General features: G+C 59.3%; 1 protein-coding gene across 1 annotated transcript in view; it reads left to right on the forward strand.

The window, feature by feature from the left end:
• The first annotated feature begins 11,203 nt into the window (after positions 1 to 11,203).
• CCDC85C (coiled-coil domain containing 85C) overlaps positions 11,204 to 23,645 on the forward strand; it is a 52,789-nt gene continuing 40,347 nt past the window's right edge. Inside the window, exon 1 of the mRNA XM_040975075.1 lies at positions 11,204 to 12,002. Coding sequence (XP_040831009.1) covers positions 11,204 to 12,002 — 799 coding nt within the window. The remainder of the gene's footprint in view (positions 12,003 to 23,645) is intronic.

The following is a 23,645-nucleotide window of genomic DNA, read 5'->3' on the forward strand; positions in this document are numbered from 1 at the left end:
GCCTGGGCACCGGGGAGAGGCTGGCTCCTCCTGCCGGAGCTGGGCAGCAGGAGCGGGAAAGCAGCAGTTGTTCCGTTCAGAAATCCCATTTCTGGGAACGCATTCCAAGGACAGGAAAACAAGTTTGTGTGGAGTGACGTGAATAGCTGGCTCTGGGATCAGCCCGGTGCTCAGCTGTGGGGGAGCCGCCTGCGGTGAGACAGGCCAGGCGAGGCTAGGGGGAGGAGGAGGAGAAGGGGGAGGAGGAGGAGGGGGAGGAGGAGGAGGAGGGGGAGGAGAAGCTGGCCGGTGTGGGCCGAGGGTGTCCAGAGGAGGTCCTGCTCTGGCACTGGCACGGTGCCAGGCCCACTCCAGTGCCAGGCACACAGCCCAACTCCAGGCCTTGCCCGCGGGTGGGGAACTCCACCACTAGACCCAGCCCTGGCTACCCACGTGGCTTCCATCCCTGGGCAGGCTGGAGTCAGCTGCCTTGGTCACCAAGCTGAGGGGGAGGGGCTACATTGTGACAGCCTGCTAATCTCCACAGGGGCACCAGGGCCTGGGCTGGGATGATGCTGAGCCCTAGGGCTCCCAGCTCAGGTCTTGGAGGGTCCCCCAGCTCTGCTCCAGGCCTGTGGGGGAGAGGCCGAGGGGCTCTCAAAACCCCTGGGCCCCTTCCCGTTCCTTCTGTAGCTGGGTGTTCCTGGAGGTGCCCAAGCCCCTGTCCTGTGCCCTTGAAGCTCCGGATGTCAGCAGGGACCTGTGATGAGGAGACCCAGAAGAGCTCCTGACTGCCGGCTTTGTCCTGGTCCAGCCCTAGTTACTGAGGCTGCTTGGAGAATGAATCAGTGGATGGAAAATCTGTCTCTTTTGTTTCTCACTCTGTCTTTCAAATAAAATAAATAGATCTAAAAATGTTTGTTTCTTGGAGTGCCTGTATTCCACGTCATAGAAACTGGTTCAAGTCCTGGATAATTCATCTGGTCCAGCTTCCTTTAAAAATTCATTTTTATCGGGCCTGGCAGTGTGGCCTAGAGGCTAAAGTCCTCGCTTTGAACATGCCAGGATCCCATATGCGCTCCGGTTCTAATCCTGGCAGCCCTACTTTTTTTTTTTTTTAGATTTATTTTTATTATTTTTTCATTGGAAAAGCAGATATACAGAGAGGAGAGACAGAGAGGAAGATCTTCCGATGGTTCACTCCCCAAGTGAGCGCAACGGGCCGATACTATGCCGATCCGAAGCCAGGAGCCTCTTCCGGGTCTCCCACGCGGGTGCCGGCGCCCATATGGGATCCCAGGCGTGCAAGGCGAGGACCTTTAACCACTTGCGCCACCGCGCTGGGCCTGCAGCCCTACTTTTCATCCAACTCCCTGCTTGTGGCCTGAGAAAGCAGCCGAGGACTGCCCAAAGCCTTGGGACCCTGCACCCGCATGGGAGAACCAGACAAAGTTCCTTGATCCTGGCTTCAGATCGGCATAGCACTGGCCGTTGCACTCACTTGGGGAGTGAATCATTGGATGGAAAATCTTTCTCTCTGTCTCTCTTCCTCTCTATATATCTGACTTACAATAAAAATAATTCTTTAAAAAATTTAAAAAATATGTTTTTTATTTATCTGAAAGGAGGAGTCACAGAGAGAGGAGGAGATTTCCATCTGCTGGTTCACTCCCACTGGGATGGGGGCAATGGCCAGTGCTGAGCCATGATGGAGCCAGGAGCCATCGTGTGCTACCTTCCCAGGTGCACCAGCAGGGAGCACAGTGAGAAATGAAGCAGTCGGGACTTGCACCTGCACCATATGGGATGCTGGTATTGCACTGTGCTACAATGATCCGGCTTAGGAGGCCCCTGGACCCCTGCTGCTGACATGGGAGACCCAGATGGAGCTGTGGGCTCCTGGCTTCAGCCTGGCTCAGCCCTGGCCATTGAAGGCACGGAGGAGTGAACCAGCAAACAGAAGTGTGCCCACTCTCTCCTCTCTTTCAAATAAAATGACAATACATAAATAAATAATTATTATTTTTTTAATTGGAAAGTCGGATGTACAAAGAGGAGGAGAGACAGAGAAAAAAATCTTGCATCCATTGATCCACTCCCCAAGTGGCCGTAATGACTGGAGCTGCACCGATCTGAAGCCAGGAACCCTGTACCTCTTCCAGGTCTCCCAGATGGGTACAGGGTCACAAAGCTTTGGGCCGTCCTCGACTGCTTTCCCAGGCCACAAGCAGGGAGCTGGAAGGGAAGTGGGGCTGCTGGGATTAGAATCAGTGCTCATATGGGATCAAGGTGTGTGCAAGACGAGAACTTTAGCTGCTAGTCTACTGCACAGGGCCCAAATAAATACTTTAAAAAGTAATACTTGGAGAAGTCTCATTTCTGTAATTGGTCCATTTTATTAGCAGTTTCATTCATCTCTTGCTGCTTCTAATTCATGTTAGCTGCATCACAGGGTTCAGCATCCATGAGTAGGGAGGAGTGCTGGGAGCTGATGCCCCATAAAAGGGGGCCACGGGGAGAGAAGATCCGAATGCAGACGTAGGGGGTGCTGGACACTGCACCCCTTGGCTGAGGCCCTGCCTAACAGGGCTCTGCAGGTCCGTGTGTTCCCTGCAGGAACAGGCTGCCTCGCAGGCCTGGCAGTCCCTCCCTGTGCACAGGTGACAGACTGGCCTCTGCCCAGGTGAGCTCCTGAGATGCAGAGCTCCTGGGATGCAGCCCATTCTGTCTGTCAGCTGGGGGTGTCCCCACCTACTTGGTGAGATGTCCCTTCCAGCAGACACTCAGTGTAGGATGTGTGACTAATAAAAGTGATTAATCAATTGACTGTCCTGCCGAGAGCTAGGGTGGGGGTGCTAGGGTCACTCCCGGTCCTGGAATTTGCAGTGCCTCACCCTCAAGGCGATGGAGGCCTGCTGGGGAGTGGGAGAGGAAGTGGTTTGGTAACTGCAAGGGTCTATGAATGAGGGGCTGCTGGGTGGGTAGACCCTGCACCAAGGAGCCTCAGTCCCCTCTAGGTAGGTGCCATGTGTGCTGTAAGCAGAACCTGCATATCTGTATAGGTTCTGAAAAGAGCAAGCAACGCTGAGTGTCCGGGAAGATGTTCTCCCGGTGCCTATAGCACCATTTCACCTCATGCTGTTTCTGGCTCTCCGCTCACATGCACCCAGGCAAAGCTTTGGTTCCAGATGTTTCTGCCATTTGCCCCTCCCCATGCGCCTCTCAGCCCTCCCTCCCTCCAGGGTTTTGCTTAGCTAACCTCTGGTCCAGGGTTTTAGGACAGTGATCCTGCAGGGGTCATGAAGCAGCGTGTTTGTGTGTTTTTCTCTCTCACGCGTGTTTGTCCTCTGCTCTTGGTTCTGAGCTCACAGCTGTCTGCAGCTGTAGTCCAAAGGGGTTCAGTGGAGCCCTTTTCTTCAAGCTCCCCACCCCCAGGGCTTGTCCCTAAGGGAAGGGCACTCCTTCTAGGGTGAGGCTCCTGCCCCCTGGCCACACTCACACCCCTCCCCCCCAAGCTAGTGCAGCCCTTCCAGCCACTATCACCGCCCTAAAAAATGGTCCAACCTTGTATTTGGTTGGTCTTTTCCATAAAGAACTCAGGCAGGAAATCCTTTTCCTGAACCTTTTTAAAGTAACTGATTGCTCTGTGATCTGCCGGCTTCCAAGGTCACTAATACCAGACTTTTTTTTTTTTTATGAAAAAGCATGCTTCAAGGGGTTGGCGGTGTGGTGCTATGGGTGAAGCCACATCCTATTCTGGAGTGCCTGTTCCAATCCAAGCTACCCTGGATTTTTTTTCCCACATGGGTGCAGGATCCCAAGGACCTGAGCCATCGTTCTTTGCTTTCCCAGGCCATACGCAGAGAGCTGGATGGGAAGTGGAGCAGCCAGAATATAAACTAGTGCATATATGGGATGCTGGCACCACAGGGTGGAGAATTACCCTGCTAGATCATTCTGCTGGCCCTAAGACATATTTTATTTTAAAGACAGAGTTATAAACAGAAAGGGAAAGACAGGCAGTTTTCAGGTCTGCCCCTAGCTGGTTCATTGCCAAAACAGCCACAACAGTCAGAACCACTCTTGGCTGAAGCCAGGAGCCTGGAACTCCCCCTGGGTCTCCATGTGTGTGGCAAGTGCCCAGCAGCTCTGCTTGGGATCCAGCTCCCTGCTAATGCACCCAGGAAGGCAATGGGTGGTAGTCCAAGTTTGGGGACTTTGCTACCATGTTGGAAACCAGGATGGAATAGCTGGCTGCTGGAATTGAGCTGGCCCAGATTTACCTATGGCAGTCATTAGGAGAGTGAACCAATGGATGGAAGAAAGATCTCTGTCATTAGCTTCTCAAATAAATAAATACCTGTGCCGCCTGGTTCTGGGGAGTGCTCAGCCATGGGTGCCAGTCACATCTCCAGGTGCTCCGGCAGAGTTGGTCTGAATGGGGCCTGAGCATTTTATAGGTGATCTACCAAGGGTCAGGGCTGAGAGCCAGAGGGCCCAGGGCTGCCCACCTGGTGCTGGAGGCCCAAGCAGGCACTGCCTGCGGCCACAGGTACTCAAGGGTCCAAGACTCAGGGTCAGGGGCCCTGTGCTGTGCAGGCTTGGCTGGACTGAGGGTTTTTCCCCCATGTTTATTTTCACCTATGTTAAAGGCATAGGGAGAGAGAGATTCCTTCTGCCAGTTCATAATTCAAATGCTGGCGCCAGCCCGGGCTGGGTCTCCGTCCTGGTGGCACAGACCCAAGCATCTGAGCGCTCAGTTGCTGCCTTCCCAGCAGCTGGCCTGGAAGCAGAGCAGCCAGAACGCACACCAGCACTCAGCAGGAAAGCTGGCATCACAAACCACAGCTCCTTTCTGCACCTCCAAGCCAGCCCAAGCCTGTCCTCGAGTAAGCCCAGCTCTTCAAGCCTGTTTGCTAGAACTTCCGTGCCACCCAAGACAGGAATTCCCCTCAGGATGGCCCAGGGTCCTCCCTGGCCACTTCCTGTGCTACCACTGCTCTCCATCCTGGAAGGGGGTGGAGGGGCATGGCTGCCCTTCTCAGTCCCGTGGCTTCTGCTTAATTCAGCAACCTCCTCATTTGTTCACTCAACAAACAGGCTCTGTGTCAAGTGGGTATCTGAGCCTTTGTGGCAAGACAGAGCACTCAACAGTCTTGGCTGTGACCCACTAGGGGCAAAGTTTTTTTTTTATTGTTTAAATATTTATTTGTTTTTACTTCAGAAAGAGAGAGAGAGAGATCTTCCACTGGCTGGCTTATTCTCCAAATGGCTGCAGTGGCCAGAGCCAGGCCAGTCCAAAGCCAGGAGTCTGGTACTTTTGGGTCTCCCATGGGGTGAAGGGGCCCAAGAACCTGAGCCCTTCTCCACTGCTTTCTCAAGCCATCAGCGAGAAGCTGTGTTGGAAGTGCAGCAGCCAGGATGAGAACTAGTGCCCACTTGGGATGCCAGTGCTGCAGGTGGAGGATTAGCCTACAGTGCCACCATGCTGGCCCATGAATTCAGTTCTGTCCAGTGTTACCCCGTGTATCTGAGACAAAGCACCGGGTGCTATCAAGCAGCAGGGGCCTGGAGGCTGGGCCTGCAGCCAGCAGAAGCCACATTAACAATTAAGGTCTTTCATTCCACCCTGGCTGCATGAAATATTCAGCTGAGACTGTTCTCAGATGTCTGCGGTGGGCAGGAGCGGCCTTGTTGGCCATAGACCTGAGGCTTAGGGCAGCACCTGTGGCTTGGCATGCTGCGGGGCTGGGGGGGGCACATGTGGTTGGTGCAGCTGTGACAGTCACCAGTGGAAAAAGCCGTGTGTCTGGGGACTGGCACTTGCTTCCTGAAGGAGACCTTGCCACTGTGTGATGACAAGCCACGCAGATCATGTGGCATTAATTTGCATGTGTGAAAGCATCAACTTGATAAAGACATTCCAAAGAGCTCACGAGTGGGTAAAGCTGCTGTGCTGTTGCTTCTTTTCCCCCTTGAAACACTGGGCACCGCCAGTGTAGGGGCCTGGGTGAGTGAGCGGAGTTCGGGAAAGCCTGCCCTGCATCATTCAGTATCAGTCACTCTCAGCTGGGACCACTTGTGCCCCTGGAGATCTGACCATGCTCAGAGATATTTGTTTTATTTATGAAGATTACTCTTATTTATTTATTTGAAAAGCAGAGTGAGGGCTCTTTCATTTGCTGATTCACTCCCTGAATGGTTATAACAGCCAGGGCTGTGCCAGGTTGAAGCCAGGAGCCTGGAACTCCATCTATGTCTCCCACATGGGCGGCAAGGACTCAAACACTTGGGCCATGCTCTGCTGTCTTCCTAGGTTTATTAGCAGGGAGTGGATTGGAAGTGGAGCAACCAGGACTCGAACCAGCGCTTGGTTATGGGAGGCTGACGTAGCAAGCAGTGGCTTAACTGTGCCACAATGCTTTTCACACTGGGGTGGGGGTGTTCCATGCCTTGGAGACACACCTGATACTAGAAGACAGCACAACCAAAGGGGAAGCAATGAGTCCACCGTTCAAGGGGCCACCCCTGCGGAAGCCACCATCCTGGCAAACTGCTGGGACCAGCCTGTAAAAGTGGGCGCTGAGGCCCTGTGAGTGAGAAAGCTGGAACCGAGAGAGGGCAAGAGACCGGCCTGTCACCCAGCAGTGGCAGAGGAGTGCCGCCTCCCGGCTTACGGAACTGTGCTGCATCAACCCTGAACACAGACACTTCGCTCTCCAGGTGCGTGAGTTCTACAGCTGGAGGCTGCAGTGGGCAGCGGGCAGGTGCTGCTCAGACCCCACCTTGCAGAACCAAGGCACAGGGTAGGGGACACGGCTCCAGGGGCTCTGGGTTCTAATCCTGGCTCAGGTGCTTGCTTATGTGTGACCAAGTGGACCTCGTGTGAGCCTCAGTTTCCCCCTCTGTAAAAGGGGACAGCAGGTTCCTCTGTCACAGGAATTCTGCGAGGCCTCTGTGGGGGCGAACTGGGGAAGCTGGGGGCCTGGAGAGGGCTTCATGGTGACATGCCTGTCGCTCCTCTGTGGGCCTGGTGTTCTGGCAACATCCTGGTCATTCAGGTAGGACCCCAGGGCCTGGCTGCAGACTGCTTAGCACCATCGCCTTGGCCCTACCACCAGGTACACTCAAGCACCCTGGCACCTCTGTCTACTACCTGGGAGTTCACACTCAGTCAGACAAAGGCCCAGGCCGAGGGAAGCCAGGCTCAGTGCTTAGGGCTCTAGCATCTGTCCATGGGACTCATCCTGGGTGTTGGTGTGTGGGCAGTGTCCAGCTACACAGTCTGATGCCCCCTCCCTCACTCCTGCTCACCCCCAGGCCTCTGTGAGTGCTGTCCCCTCCTCCTAGGGTCTCTTCCCCCACAGTCAGACCCAGACTAAGCAGCCTTCAGACACAGCTCCATGAAGCTACTGCAGGTGCCTCCAGGGCTCCTGGAATGATAACCTCCGCTCCTGTTCCAAATGCACATATAATTGCACACGCACCTCAAACTAAGATGCAATTAAGGCATGTTTACACCTTCAGAAGACCAAAGAGCTAAGTGACCTGGGCGCTTCCTTCCGGGGGCTTAGCTTCCGCCTCTTAGGATGATGGCTGCAGATTGTACTGCTGTGCACGCAGTCACAGACATCCAATAGTGCCAACTCTGGGGTCTTGGCCGAGGGCTCCTGCCGTAGGTGGCAGTCAGAAGGCCTCTTCTGCAGTGCGTGTTTTGTACTGGCTCGCATGTCCACGTGCCTCACTGGAGGGCCGGGGTCAATGCCTGGCTCCTGCTCCTGTCCACGCACTCTGGAGGGCCAAGTAAATGGGGCTTGGGGTTGGTGCCATGGGATGGCATGTGAGGCCTCAGCCTGCAGTGCTGGCTCTTTATAGGGGTACAGGTTCACGTCCCGGCTGCTTCACTTCTGATCCAGCTCCCTGCTAATGCACCTGGGAAAGCAGCAGAGGATGGCCCATGTCTTGGGGACTCTGCACCCACGTAGGAGACCCAGAAGAAGCTCCTGGTTCCGGACAGGTCCAGTTCCAGGTGCTGTAGCCATTTGGGAGTGAACCACTAGATGGATGATCTCTCTAGCTCTCCTTTCTTTCTAAGTCTGCCTTTTGAAATAAAGAAAATAAAACTTTTTAATTTTTATTGGAAAGGCAGATATACAGAGAAGAGAAAAGACAGAAAAGATCTCTTGTCCAATGGTTCACTCCCCAAGTGACCGTAATGGCTGGACCTGAGTCAATCTGAAGCCATGAGCCAGGAGCTCTTCCAGGTCTCCCATGTGGGTGCAGGGTCCCAAGGCTTTGGGCCATTCTTGACTGCTTTCCCAGGCCACAAGCAGGAAGCTGGATGGGAAGTGGGGCTGCTGGGATTAGAACCGGCGACCATATGGGATCCTGGCGCATTCAAGGTGAGGACTTAAACCACTATGCTATCACGCTGGGCCCAAGAAAATAAATCTTTAAATAAAGAAAGGTAATTAAGTTTCTGCCTAATTCCATTAGGAGCTCCTCGGCCAGCTTTGGCCATTGTGGGAGTGAACCAGTGGATGCAAGCTCTCTCCCTCTCTGCAAGTAAACAGAAGGAAGCAGGCCTTCTCCTCTCCTCCCCGCATGCCTGCCGTCTTCCCAGGACACGCTGTGCCAGGTGCTGGTCCCGTGTTTGTCAACGGCAGCCGATCATCTGACAGGCTTGTGTAGCATCTTCCTCCTGGGTGAGGCTGAAGAAAGCCCAAAGCAAAGAACACAGTGTGGGGTGGCACCCTGGCACCTGCTAAGACACTGGGAGGCTGTGTGTGACATCCATGGCCGGACAGATAAGGGACACCCCTCCACACCACTGTGTGCACCTGCGAGGTGGTGAGAGGGTACCCTGTTTTAGCGCTGCAGTGGGGAGCAGGGCCCCTGCCTCCTGTGCCTGGGGATCCCCACCAAAGCCCTGCGCACTTCTGGGAAGGCGTCAGCAACGCTCTCAAGGGCGCGAGCTGAGGGACTCCGACTCCACACAGGCTCCATGAGGGAATACCTGGGAGGCTGAGGATCCGGTGGGAATCCTGCATTCAGGAGAGGCTCTCACAGCTGGAGCTGTCTCAGCAAGGTCCGGGTGGGTGGTGGTGAGGGGGCGTAGCTCCAACACAGAGGAGCGAATCTCCCAGGGCTGGCTTCCGTCTGCAGGAGCCTGGAGGTGTGGCTTCCTCCCCGCAGTCACACCTGCAGTTCCATCTCCCCGCCACTCCAGCCCCTTTTTAAGCTCAAACATTCCTGGGCCCCCCACCCCTTGGAGTTTAACCCCGGCAGCCAAGCCCCCACGTCCTTATATGCATTCCCGCCCTGATTCCTCCACCCTGGGGCCCAGAGAACCTCTAAAGGGGCGGGCCAGGCCAGGCTGCATCCCCAACACACCCTACCACTGCTCCCGGCGCGGGTGCCTCGGGATCACTCTTGCCGACCCTCTGGCCTCAGCTCGCACCCCCCGGGGACCAGCCGCACACCTTCTCGCCTTGCCCGCACAGGCCACTCACCGGCTAACCTCAAGGAGTTGGCGCTTCTGTTCCCTCCCCCTCTGCTTCTGTCCTTGTCGTTCAGATTTCAGCTTCCCTGTGCCCACTGGCTCTGATGTGAGCCAGCCAGCAGCCAGCACTCGCACGCAGTCTCCCTCACAGCTGCTTGGTGTGGTCACCGGCTGCCCTCCACCCCCCGGGGTGGGCAGTGGCTACGGCCATCGGGTCGCGCAGAGGCCCCCGCGGCGGGGCTGGAGCAGGCCTGGCGGGAGGTGCGGCCGCTCGGGAGGAGCCCGTGGCCCGGGCATCTGCGTGGGCGCGCGGTCCAGCCCGCGGGCAGCCGGACGTCGCGTGCGCGGGTTTTCCCTTTGCGAGCCCAGGCGAGGAACGCCCTCCCCGCTCCGCTCTCGGTCTGCGCGTCACGCACGGGCTGTGGGGGGGACCTGAGAACAACGATTCAGACTTGCAGGCTGCGGGCAGACCCAGGTCCCCGGGGGGCTGCCAAGGGGAAGGGTCCTGCGGCCGGCTTGGCGCCCCCGCACGCCCGCGTCCCGGACACCTTCCCCTGCCTCCCGGACGGTTCCACCTCACGAACAGCAGGTTGTCGTCCCAAATCCGGAGATTTAGCGGTCGGGAGGACAGAGGCGCAGAGCTCTCGGCACCACCCACGGCAGGCGACAGGGAGGAGCGTGCGCCCCGCGCTCCAGGACGCGGCCAGCAAGCCGGGCGCACGCACCGTACCCGCACGTCCGGACTAGGAGCGCACGCCGGGGCGGAGGAGCCCAGGGGTGGCGAGAGGGACAAAGGGCGGCCCTGCCGCGGGGGAGAGCGACCCCCGTGTGTCGGAGCCCTATTGTTCGTCCAGTCTGCTGCCGGGCTGAACTCCGGCGACTCCGGAGGGAGAGGGGGAGCCGTCGCCCGGATGGCAGGGATTTGTTTATTAGGGCGGAGGGAGGGAGGGAAGCAGGGCGGGCGGGCGGCGGCGAGGGCCCCGGAGGGGGCCCGGCTCCCCTTTCCGCGCGTCGCCTTTAAGGCAAGCCCGGCCCCACCGTTCCCACCGGCCCCCTCCCCGCAGCCGTACCTGCATTTTCAAAGCGCCCTGTAGCCCAGGGATTGGCCGAGGCCGCGTCCTCGGGCGCAGAAACTTGAACCGCGGGGAGGGGGACGTTGGAAGGTGGCGGGCGGACCGTACCAAGTTCGCGGCCTCCCCGCGCGCGCCCCGCCCCGCCCGCACACCCCCGAAGAGGCCCAATCGGGCGCGCGGGAGGGCGGGACCGCGGCTCGAACGCGCCTGTGGCCGGGCGCCGGGCGGGCGGGCGCACCGCGCCGAGGGGTGGGGGCAACGCCGCAGCCGCCGCGCCTCGCCTCCCCCGTCCCCGCCGCCGCCTGGCTCCCCGGAGGCGGGACCGCGCCGCGGCGCCCCGCCTGCTCCCCGCCCGGGGTGGGCGGGTCCGGGCCGGGACTCGGGGAGCGGGGCCGGGGGCGGGCCTCCGCCCGCTTCGCCCGAGCGCGGAGATCCCGGCCGGGCGGCCGCCGACGCAGCAGCCGTCCCCGCTCCCGAGCCCCGAGGCGCGCGGGGTGCCTGGCGGCCCAGGCGGGCGCTGCGTGAGGGCGCGGGGGGCGCGCCGCCGCCAGCCGCCCCCCGCCCGCGCGCGGACCGGCCCAGTGCAGCCGCGGCGCGGGGAGCTGCGGCCCGGCGAGGGCGAGGGCGATGCCGCGGTGACGGCCCCGCCATGGCGAAGCCCCCGGCGGCGGCGGCGGCGGCGTCGGAGGAGTTGAGCCAGGTGCCGGACGAGGAGCTGCTGCGCTGGAGCAAGGAGGAGCTGGCGCGGCGGCTGCGGCGCGCCGAGGGCGAGAAGGTGGGCCTCATGCTGGAGCACGGCGGCCTCATGCGCGACGTGAACCGGCGGCTGCAGCAGCACCTGCTGGAGATCCGCGGCCTCAAGGACGTGAACCGGCGGCTGCAGGACGACAACCAGGAGCTGCGCGAGCTCTGCTGCTTCCTCGACGACGACCGGCAGAAGGGGCGCAAGCTGGCGCGCGAGTGGCAGCGCTTCGGGCGCCACGCGGCCGGCGCCGTGTGGCACGAGGTGGCCCGCTCGCAGCAGAAGCTACGCGAGCTCGAGGCGCGCCAGGAGGCCTTGCTGCGTGAGAACCTGGAGCTTAAGGAGTTGGTGCTGCTGCTGGACGAGGAGCGCGCGGCGCTGGCGGCCGCGGGCGGCAGCGGCAGCGGCAGCGGCAGCGGCGGCGCGGGCTCCCGCAGCTCCATCGACAGCCAGGCCAGCCTGAGCGGGCCGCTCGCGGGCGGCACGGCGACCGCGGGGGCCCGCGACGTGGGCGACGGCAGCAGCACGTCCAGCGCGGGCAGCGGCGGCAGCCCGGACCACCACCATCACCACCACCACGTCCCGCCCGCGCTACTGCCCCCCGGGCCACACAAGGCCCCCGACGGCAAGGCCGGAGTCACGCGTCGCTCCCTGGACGACCTGTCGGCGCCGCCGCACCACCGCAGCATCCCCAATGGCTTGCACGGTAAGCTCCGCGCGCGACTTGGCGCCCCCGGGAGCCCCCGGGACTGGCGCTGGGCGCGCGTGCGTGGGGGCGGGGCGGCCGCCGCTCTTCTTCCCTGCTCCTCCGGCCGCCGGCCCCGCTCCCCCAACCCCTACCCGGGGGCTGGGGCCCGGGATTCCCACGGCCACCTGCCGTGCGGCTTTGGGAGGTAGCGACCGGGTCAAGTGGTGGTGGGTGTCAGGTGCCGTTGGCCCGGGTGGCAGCCCGCGCGACCGCGGCAAGTTCCTCGTGGGAAGCCGGGAAAGCACCCCCCCCCCCCCCCCCCAGCGAACACGCCACGTTCCCCTCTCCCTTGGAGCAACAGGCGCCCCTTGTGTACGGCTGGCGGGGAAGGGGCCGGCCCGCAGAGCAGGCGACCCGGAATCTTCCTGGCTGGCTGGACTGTTTTTCTCAAACCCTGCTAAGGGGAGGCCCCGGCCTGCCTCAGCTTCCTGGCTTGTACCCTGGAGGTGACGGTTCGATGTGGGCATTTCCCAGCTGCTGAGTTCCTTTACAGGAAGTGCCCGTCCTGAGTGGCGGGGGTTGTGTGGAAGGACCTTTGACCCCAGGAAAGCTCCACACCCAAGCCCAGCACCGGGGGTGTCTCCCACGGGGAGTGGTGGCCTGTGGCCGCCCAGCCCCCAGCCCCCAGCTCTGTGACTCTGCCCACCTGTTTCTTCCTGATGGTGGCTCTGCCTTTGGTTCTGGTGGCACTTAGTACTGTCTGAACTGTTTGTTTGGAAGTGGCCCATTCTGAAACACTGTATCCAAGCCTTCTCTGATCCTGGGAGGGATGTGCTGGCTCTGGTTTGGTGGCCCAGTGGCCTCTGCAGACCTGCTGGGTGCAGGGAGACCGCTGGGCAGGGGAGGGGCTGCACTGCCACAGTTTTCGCTTTCTTGACCCTGGTGTGCCCGTGGGTTCAGGGCAGGACTGCATCCAGAGTGCTATTTTGTTACCAATTAGCAATCTATGAGTACACCTCGGGTTTCTCTGTAACTCTACGCACTGCTGCAGGTCAGCTCGGAGCCAGCTGGTTCCATCTGCTGGCACTGCACCCTGCTGCTGTCAGTGCGAGACCCACCCCTCTGGTCACCCCTTCCTGGGGGGCCTCAGTTTCCCCAAGTACAATGTGATGGGAGGGGTGGCTGCTGACCTGTGGCCAGGAGATGGAACGTGTCTGGCTTTGCTGTGGCGTCACCAGTGACACTTGGCCAGAGGGACTCTGCGGGACAGCCGACTGGCAGGAAGTGTGGGACGAGGCAGCAGACACACAGCCTGGTCTGGCTCAGTGTCTCACCACCATGAATAACGCAGGAGGGGAGGACTGGGCTGGACCCAGGCTTTTCCGTGCCCCCGGGGATGAGGGGGGCAGAGGTGTCGGATTCTGCAGCCCCCCAAGTCCCAGGGCCCATTTGGAACATTTGACTGCTACAGATGAGCGTGTCTGTGGAGTGCATGTGCTGCGTTTCTATCACAAATTCCAGTTGTGGCCAGAATTGTGCTTGCTGAGTTTTGTCTCTGGAAGCCCAGCGTGGCCTTGGGATCTTTTCCACCGGTGTGCTCAGAACTGCGCCACCGCACTGTGGGTTTCTCTCTGCTGGGACCCAGTGCCCGCAGATGTGTGGAGATTGTCCGTGAGCAGAGGGAGGTGGGGAGAGGCTGCCCAGGGGGTGGCAAGGTGGAGTCAGGTTGCTGACCTGCCCCACACCCACCTCCCAGCCTCCAGCGCTGGGCCCACAGGGCTCCTCTTAGCTTATGTCATCCCATTTCCCAGGCAGGCCTGTAGCCATTCAGAGAAGTTCTGGGCCTGCCTGGGAAAGCTTCTGCCCCTGGACGAGCTATCCTGGGTGGGGTTTCCTCGTGGGCTGCGGCCGGTATCCTTGTGTGTGTATCGTCTTCCTTCCTTTTCCAAGATGTGTTTATTTGGAAGACAGAGTGATCTATTGCTGGTTCGTTGTCCAAACAGCCGCAATGAGCAGGGTTGGGCCGAGCAGGAGCCCAGAGCAACTAGCTTCTTGAGGGTCTCCCACGTAGGTGCAGGAATCCAAGCATTAAGGCCATTTTCCACTGTCTTTCCAGGCGCTTTAGCAGGGAGCTGGCTTGAAAGTGGGCAGCTGGGGCCCGGCGTGGTGGCTTAGTGACTAAATCCTTGCCAAGCATGCACTGGGATCTCATGTGTGTGACAGATCGTGTCTCAGCTGCTCTGCTTCCCATCCAGCTCCCTGCTTGTGGCCTGGGAAAGCAGTTGAGAACGGCCCAAAGCCTTGGGACTCTGCACCTGCGTGGGAGACCTGGAGGAAGCTCCTGGATTCAAGATTGGCTTGGCTCTGGTCATTGCAGCCACTTGGGGAGTGAGCCTTAGAATGGAAGATTTTTCTCTCTGCATCTTGTCTCTGTAAATCTGCCAAGAAAGTGGGCAGCCAGGTCTGGAACTAGCCCCTGTGTGGGATGCTGCAGTGCTGATCCTGGAATTGTCACACTGTGACTCCACTTGTTGATTCCTGGCTCAGGTAGATAATCCCACTTCTGTGCTCGGGCTGTGAGTCTTGGCCCCTCCCCTGAGCTCTGCCTAGCCCCTCTGGGAGGCAGGACCTTAAGTGCTCCCAGGGACCTGTGGGACTGCAGCAGGTGGGGTGGGGTCACGTGGTTGGAGACTCCTTGGAAACTTGCCAGATGGGATTGGGTTTTGTCTTCCCAACTCCACTTGCTGTTCGGGCAGCCCTCTGGGAAGTGTGTGTGCTTGCGCTGGCCACCGGTTTGCCCTCAGTGGCCTGGGGGCGGTGGCCATCAGTATTGCAGGTGGCCCTTGGCCTGACGGGCCCGAGCATGCTTCTGCAAATCTGTTTACTAGGGTCTGGTGGGCCCTCCCGAGGGAACATGTTGGGACAGGTGAACTGAACCCCAAACACTTTGAGCTGGTGCGGTTTTCAAACGAAAGAATTCACAGATCTTTCTGCCCCTACACCGCACCTTCCTCTACCCTCTGCTGTCTTCTCCCCTGTCTCCACCCTGCGCCCGCTCCACACTCCCCTGTCTCCACCCCGCGGCCCGCTCCACACTCCCCGCTCCCCTTCAGCTGCCTCGGAGCATCCAGAGTCTCCAGCCAGCAAGCTTGTGGGTGGATTCTGCCCGTTTTTTTTTAAGTTTGGCTTAAAACTTGAGCTGCCGAAGGCAGGAATGGTTTGTTTTTGCTAATGTTTTTGTTGGTTTAGAAAGGAGGAGGGCTCCAGGGTGGTCTGGGATCTTAAGAAAAAAAGACAGAGCTGGCCCTGCATAGATCTCTTTTGTGTGGCCTTCTGGCTCAGCTAATAAGGGTGGGGAGTGAAAATCAGCCAAGATAACGGGCACGACTTCAGCCTCTCTCCCTCCCTTCCTACCTGGCCCCTGAAGGATTCGTCTGTGGCCGTGGGGGCCAGCGGGCAGTAACCCTGGGGGGGCTGGGGCATGCCTAGCTCTGGGCAGCTCCTAGGTGTATTGGAGTGAACTGGCCCAGGAGGGAGGCCTCGGCTCATCTCTGTTGCAGATGGGGACTCTGAGGCTTGGAGAGGGTCCGGGGGGTCTGCTGGGGGCCTGGCCTGAGTCCCTGTGCTCCAGGCCTGCTGCCCAGGGCGTGGGGCAAGCACAGGTGCCACCTGTTCTCAGGAAGCCTGTGTACCTGGGGCCTGCTCTTTCTGGCATGAAGCAACTGATGAACAAGCATGGTTAGCAAGCATGGATGCTCCTTTGGGGGAGCATCTTTCATCACTTTATTTTTCCTTTTTCTTTTTAGTTATTTTTATTGGAAAGGCAGATTTACAGAGAGAAGGAGAGACAGAGTGCTGGTTCACGCCCCGAGTGGCTGCAATGGCTGCAGCTGAGCCTATCTGAAGCCAGGAGCCCAGAGCCTCCTCCGGATCTCTCATGTGGGTCCCAAGCTTTGGGCCATCCTCAACTGCTTTCCCAGCCTGCAGCAGGGAGCTGGATGGGAAGTGGGGCTTCCAAAATGTGAACTGGCACCCATACGGGATCCCAGCACGTGGTTGGGGAGGATTTAGCCACTGAGCCCTCGCACTGGGCCTCCTTCCTCACTTTCATTCCCTTACTCTGGCCCCTAGACTGGCCCGTGCCTCAGGGGTCCCTCCAGCAGACCCCCTTCGGCCCCAACCTGGCCTCTGAGCCCTTGGTTTGATACTGTCCTGGGAGCAGTGTGATCAGCAAAGAAATCTGCTGTTCCCTTCATCATCAGTTTCGCATCCTGGAAGCTTTCTCATTGGGACCCGTCACCTTTATCTGCACAGTGGAAAGCCTGAGGTCTCTGGGCAGGCATCGGCCACCTGCATGGAGGGAATAGAAAGCGCGTTCATGCCCATGGACTGGCAGTGCGGCTGTCTCTCCCGGCCTGTTGTTCTTTAGCTGAGCTGCCGGGCTCCAGCTGCAGGGTCCGAGGGCTGCGGGGGGACCTTGGCCTCCAGACTTGCTCTGTGATTATGGCAGTTTGCCTAGCTTCAGTCTCAGCTGCTCCATCTGTATCGTGAGGATAATCAGCTCCAAGACTTAGAAGTGAGCCTTAAAGGGGCTGGCACTGTGGCTCGACAGGCTAATCCTCTGCCTGCAAGTGCCAGCATGCCACATGAACATTGCTTCGGGTCCTGGCTGCTCCACTTCCCATCCAGCTCCTTGCTTCTGGTCTGGGGAAACGAGAGGATGGATGGCCCAAAGCCTTGGGACTCTGTACTCGCAATGGAGACCTGGAAGAGGCTCTTGGCTCCCAGCTTTAGATCATCTTGGCTCTAGCTTTGCTGGCCCTTTGTCAAGTGAACCAGTGCATGGAAGACCTTCTCTCTGGACCTCTGCCTGGCTCTGTGGTTGGGGTTTGGAGCCCCACATAGTCCTGGGGAGGGGTGGTAGGCTGCAAGGACCAGCTGGGCCGTGGAGCTTGACCTTAGAGGTGGTGAGAGACGCTCCCCGTGGAGAGTAAGGCCACACTGGCAGGCCTGTGTGGTGTTCTGATGATTCCTACCTGCTGATTCAGGCAGTCTGAGCGTGATGGTTCAGGGGCATCACTGGTGACCGTGTGGCCTGGGCTGGACTGGGGGCAGCAGGGGAGGAAGTGGGGGCATTTAGGGCACTGGTCCCAGGAGAGAACTTTCTCTAGGTTCTCAGACCTGGCAGGTCTGCCCCAAAACTCCCCTCCCAAACCCTGAGTTGTTCTTTCTGAGTTTCTGGTGTTGGTGTGGCTTGGGGACAGAGAAATGAGCCTGTTGGCATAAAGGGAAGTAACATTTGATCATGAGAACCCAAGAGTGGGCCCTCTCTGAGCAAGCCCCTGAGCTGGTCACTGTAGTGTGTCTCCAGGCTGCTGTCCCTGGCCCTGCAGGCAGCTGGCTGTGAGCAGGTCTGCAGTGGGGCTGGTCAGTTGGGATGGGTGCCCTGCAGGCAGCTGGCTGGGAGCAGGTCTGTAGTGGGGTTGGTCAGTTGGGATGGGTACCCTGCAGGCAGCTGGCTGGGAGCAGGTCTGTAGTGGGGCTGATCAGTTGGGATGGGTACCCTGTGGGCAGCTGGCTGGGAGCAGGTCTGCAGCAGGATCAGTTGGGATGGGTACCCTGTGGGCAGGCGGCTGGGAGCAGGTCTGCAGTGGGGTCGGCTGGTCAGTTGGGATGGGTACCTGCGGGCAGGCGGCTGGGAGCAGGGCAGGAGGAGGAGCCTTACTGATTTACCTGTGTATGTTTTTGGCTTGCTCCACGTGCATGTGTGGGCCACAGGGTCTGCTTTCTTTTCCTTCTCCCTGGATTTCCAGTTCCAACTCCCTCGGCCTTGTCACCAGGGCGATGCTGTCAGGTATCTGTTCTGTCCGCTTGGAGGAGGTGGCAGGTGCATTCATGGCTGGTGGCATCTTAATGGGGAGCCTTAGTGGGACTGGGGAGCTGCAAATGCACAGCAAACTGCTTAGGTGCGAGGAGGAGACTTGGGAAGAGAAGGGACCTGTCTACCTTCCTCTGAGCTTGTGAGGCTGGTCTGGCTCCAGGAGGGTGCCATGAGCAGCTTTTTTCTTTCACTCGCATCTCACAAGGATGCTCCTCATTGAAATTGCTGTTTTGGCCGAGGACATGGCTGAGGGTGGTGAGGTGAGTCACACCAGCGTACACCAGCAGGGGCAAGGGTTTCTGTTCCTGATGCCCCATTTCCTCTGAGAGGTGCCCTGGCATGGCTCTCCACCTGTGCAGGGTTGCACTGGGGGTTCAGAGAAGGGGTTGGCTGAAATGGGACTGAGAAGGACCTTGAAGGAGGAGCAGGTCTGTAAAAGTTGAAGAGGTGGGAAGGAGACCAGACATGGCAGGAAGGCAGATGGAGCCGCAGTAGCAGAGCTGGCGCAGTGGGCCTTGAGGGAGGTGTAGGTGGGCCTAGGTAGAGACTTGCTGGGGATAGGTGTGGCCCTCCAGCCGATCTGTGCCCACAGCTGCAGGTCCCCAGGTCAGACAGGCAGATGGAAGCAGCAGGTAACCCTGCCTGGGTGTGTGCATCCCATCTTGTCTCTGGGCCCATGTGTCCCTGTCTGTAAGGCTGGAGGCTTGGGTGGGCTGTGCTCGGGGTCTCAGAGACCCTAGCCCCCTGTGGCCCCTTGAATCGCAGTTCTGCCACAGACAGAATCAAGAGGAAAGGGCCATGGTCCCTGCCCTGGTCACTGTTGGGGCCCTGACAGCCAGCTCTGCTTTATGCACCAGGGGTTTCTCCTGTCTCCACTGCACAGCCTGGGGCAGGCCTCAGGGGGCCTGCGGTGTGGATGGGGCTGGTGGGACTGCCTGAGACCTCACAGGTCCTGCTCTGTGGCTTGGAGGCAGTGCCTTTGTCAAATGTGCCGAGGTGGCCTCTGGCCAGATTCTGTTCCTCCGGGCAGATGCAATGTGCTGCCAGCCCGGGTTTGCATGGAGGGCTAGTTGTCAGGCTGGGTCACACAGGATGCCCTAGGCTCCCCTGCTGGTGTGCTTTGCTGGCTACGAGGCTGCCTCTTGGGCCTGCAGTCCCTCTGTTGGCTGTCTCATTTGTCCCCCGATCATGGCTTTCTTGGGGGCCAAGTCCAGGCTTCCTGACATGCAGCAGGTGCACGGTCATGATCAGTGCTGGGGAAGGGATGAAGAACGGCAAGGTCCCAGCTGGGTGCTCCCCGTTAGTGCTGTTCAAGCCAGTTAGTGATCAAGCGGTCAGCTGTGTCTCCACTTTCATTTCCTGCGAATGGCATCAAGAGGCTATGAGTACAACCCCATTTCCCCTCTATTTCTCCTTAATACTTACTGAAAAATAAGCCTTTTTAAAAATACTTGTTTTTTTTAAAGTCTGAGTTACAGGGACAGAGAGAGCTTCCACCTGCTGGCTGACTGGTTTGGTGCAGTGGCCAGGGGTGGGTCAGACTGGAGCCAGGGGCTCGGGCTGCATCTCCCCCGTGTGTGCAGAGACCCAAGCACTTGGTCATCTTGGTGCTGCTTTCCCAGGCTGTCAGCAGGGAGCTGGACTGGAAGTGGAGCAGCTGGGGCTGCTGTGGTTGTTTTAGGCAATGGCTCCATCCTTTGGCTTTTGTGCAAAGGTTCCTAACTGTGGCTGCCTGTTGGCTATCACTTGGGGAACTATTAAAACAAAAACAAAAAATAGTGGCTGGAGCCTGGCCCCTGGAGGGGCCCAGGTGGTCCCAGTGTTGTCGTCCTGACTGGATAACTAGACTTGGTTGGAGAGCTTGTGTCTCCTTAACTGGAGCTGAACTGGAGCTGAACTGGGTCAGCGAGTCATGGGGGCCAGGAGCAACCGGGCTGTGGTGGATTGGCGGGGAGGGGATGGGGAGAATGGGCCGGGGGCTGCTGCAGGGGCACGGGTGCCATGGCTCTGTGCACCCATGCACCCAAGGGGCTGCCTGCTGCAGCGGAAACTGGTTGGGACATGTTCCTTGGCCTGGTGTGTTCCCCGCCATCTCCCTGGCCCACGAGCTCAGAGTTCCTGCCCCAGCACTGCCTTCTGCATGGCCATTGTGCTGGACTGAGCTGCCCCAGATGGGATGGGGACCTTTGTAGACTGTATTGAGGGGGACAGGTGTGACCAGGGCCCCCGGCATCGAGACAGAGTGGCAGCTTCGTAGGAGAGTCGACCCATTTCCAAAAATAGAGCAGCCACTGTCAGGGCGTGCGTCTCTTTGTCTCCCCTATTCTGCCTTCCCGTGGGCTCCCAGGTTGTAAGGCAAGAAGGAGGCCGCCTCTCGTGGAGGAATCCGAGGTCCGCCAGCCACAAGGGCCCGATTGTGTGCAGCTCTGACCCCGCCCGCTGGTCACCAGCGCTCTGCTCCCTAATGAGCCCGCTTTGGGAGTGGCTCTTTGTGGCAGGTTCCGGCCATGCAGCCCGTGCCAAGGTTGCGTTTCCTGGCCACTTAGTGTCCCTTGGTAGCTGGTGGGACAATGGGTGCACCACTTTGATGCTGCAGCGGCAGTTAGGAAGTGAGTTTCCGTCTCTTCCAGCACCTTTTATCCCCTCCCCCAGGCCCAGCCCCTCCCTCTTCTATTGTCTTTCGTCTCTTCTTCCTTTCCCAGTCCCTGCCCTGGCTCATGTTTCCTGGTCCAGCTCTTTCAGACCCCTCCCTCTACCTTCCCGCCCCTTGCTCCATTCCTTCCTCACCAGAGAACGTTTCTGTTGTCCTCTGGCACTGAACTCTGTCATTGGGCCCTTGCTGGTGTGTGCTGTTTGTCCCCTGCAAAGCTCGTCCTTTGAACCAGAGGGAGCATTGCCCCCCCCCCCCCAAGCATTGTGAGAGCAGCCCACCAGCCCCCTGTACCCACTGCCACCCCCGCCCCCGTTGTGCCCTGAATCCCTGTTGACCCCTGGCTTCTGTGTCCTGTGCCCTTTGGGCCCCCTCCCCTCTCTCTGTTGCCCAGCTGAAGGCCACCTGACATCTAGGTTTCCTGAGCTGCCTGGAGATTCTTGTTGACTCCTGAGTGAGTGACGTGACAACCTTCTCGCATCAGTTGCATCACACACCTGGTACCTGCTGGGGACGGTGAGGGAGGAACATTCCCTCCTGAGGGTCCTGGAGGGCCATGCTTGCTGTGGCCAGTACTTCCGGGACAGTTGCCAGGATTCCTACCCTGGCTTTGGCTTTCATGACGTCCCTGACCAGCCTCTTGCACCCACTAGAATCCCACCTCCCTGTGTGGTCTGGGTGAGTCCTTGGAGGAGGACAGGCCATGTCCACGCATGGATGCCTTGGCAGCCCGTGCCAGGCTCTAGGTGGGTGCCAGGGCTGCCCACGTGCAGGGCATGGCTGCTCTGGAAGGGCCACACAGCCCTAAGGGGTCTCCTCACAGAGCCCGGCCAACTGGCTGCCAACAGTCAGCTCCAGATTCGCAGAACTAGGCCAAGAAGGCTGCAGAATTAGGAAAATAAAGGTAGTGGCTTTTAGATGGGGGTGGGTGGCCAGGGAAGACAGCACCCCGCCATCATGTGGCTTCCTGCCTGTGGCGATCAAGTGAACAGGTACCTCTTGAGGTTCTGTGGGCCTCCGGGGCCAGCTGTGGGCTCTGGTGCCAGTGTTCCTGGCAACAAGCCTGTTGTGTGCCCTCCTGGGGCCCTCAGCTGCTGCTCTGGGCCTGTGGTGTGTGCGGAGGGGATGGTGACATCTGTGTGGTCTCTGGGGGCTGACCCACAGAGACGACCTGGGACTCCTAGGCATGAGGCCTCACCTGTCCAGAGGGGCTGATGGGGCTGTTTTGCCCTTTCCCTGAAGCCGTGATGGTGAGGTGGAGAGTCGGGGTGACGGCTGCACCTGTTCTCTCCTGTGGGTGTCTCCTTGCTCAGTTGGCCTGGCTGTCCGTGCCACCTGCTGCCGCCTTCGCCATCGGGAAGGCCAGCTCCTGCTGACTGGGGGTGGGTCTCAGGAAGCCCCCTGTGCTCCTGCCTCCCAGAACGTGGACTGCCCGGCACCTGGCACCTTTGGAGTCTGCAGAGCTCCATTCTGCTGCATGTAGCTTTGTCTTGGTGAGAGCTGGCCCGCCTGTGGACCAAGGAACCTGCTCTGGCGTGCTGAGCTGCAGTGTTGTGGCAAGCCTTGTGTGAGGACCCCCTAGTTTGTGGTGCAACCCAGGGTCTTCAGAGCAGGCAGGGGGAAGCAGAGGGGAGTGGCTGTCCCCGGGGGCTGCCCACTGCAGGTTGCCAGGGCTCCTTGGGTCCTGGGTGTGAGCCCCCTTCCCTGATGCCCCCACCACTTTGGCTGCAGGTGCCTGCTGCTTGCAGTATGGGAGCTGCTGCGGCTGGGTCCCTGCCACGGGTTGCGGTGATGAGGCTGACGATGTCAGTTTCTCGCTACAGCTTGTGCCAATTCTGGCCGTCCTCGGTGTTTGGGGAGTGGACCAGTGTTGTCTCTGGGATAAGAAATGAACGTATTGCCTGCCTATGACGTGGAAGCTCAAGGCCATCTTCATGTCTCTGGCCTGGCTCGTGCCCGTCTGGCGGCCTTGGACGGCGAGCCTGGTGCCCACCCCTGCCCAGGCTGCGGGCATTGCGTGGGCCGAGTCCTGAGCTGCTCGTGGTCTGTGTGATGGACACAGGGCAGTGTGCGGCTCCTCGTGCACCTCTGCCCACTGGGCTTTTATTCTCATTGTTTTCTGCTTCAGTCTCTTCCGGTTTCCCAGGGCCTCATCTGTGAAATGAGGTGGTTCAATCAGGTCCCCAGAGGAGCTTGGGAAAGTTCTGGAAACCCAGGCCCTCCCTGGTTGTCTGCTGTTCCGGTGAGGATGGTGGGCTCCGGGGAAAGGACAAGGATGTGGGAAGGTGCCCCTTTATCTGTGGGCTGCTCTTCTGTGGTGCCAGGGCAGCTGACAGGTGTGCTTTTGTGGGCAGCCAGCCTCCTCCCCACCCTCTGTCAGCTGAGCCCTGGACTTGCCATGAGGCTTTCCCTTCCTGGGAGCCTTGGTAAGAAGGGACCCTGAGCTCCCATCCAGCCCTGCTAGACCTGCTGGATGGGACTTGCCACTTCAGGTCCCCCTAGGCCTGTGTGTCCCCCAAGGCAGGGAAGCTGACCTGGCTTATGCTGCTCAGATGGGAACAGTGTCCTTGTGGGGAAGGGAAGAAGGCCAGGCGCTGGTGCTCCCAGCATGGCCAGTCCCAGGTCTGAGGTCTGGGGAGGGGGCTCTGTGTGGGCCATCTTGCCTCACTGGTTTGGTACAGGAACGGGCCAGCCTTACTCTCTTGCCTGGCAGGGCCTAGGTGAGGAGGGTACTTGTGCCTGAACTGTGCTGGTGGTTCACACAGGGATTCCCCATCCCCTGCCCTCCCCCTTCCCCCCATCACACCAGCCCTACACCTGCTAATCAGGTGCCAGGCGCTTAGGGGTAAAAGCTGCTGTGCTGCTTGCTCAGTGCTTGTTTAACCCTTGCAAACCTGAGAGGCTTGTGTTTTCCCCACTTGACCCAAAGGGAAACTGAGGCACAGGACAGCCCAGTGTTTTGCCCAAGGTCCCGAGCTGGGATTTGGCCCCTGGCACCCTGGCTCCAGGCTCCCCACTCCCCCAACTGTATGGCCTTCCACATCAATAACTTCTCTCGCACGCACATCAACTGTCCATTGTAGAAAATCCTCTAAGGATGACTGCCCCAATCCAGCACCCAGACAGCCTC

The sequence above is a fragment of the Ochotona curzoniae genome, unplaced genomic scaffold (genome assembly GCF_017591425.1).
Source record: "Ochotona curzoniae isolate NIBS_2020 unplaced genomic scaffold, NIBS_Ocur_1.0 contig_2688, whole genome shotgun sequence".
Lineage (NCBI taxonomy): Eukaryota > Metazoa > Chordata > Mammalia > Lagomorpha > Ochotonidae > Ochotona > Ochotona curzoniae.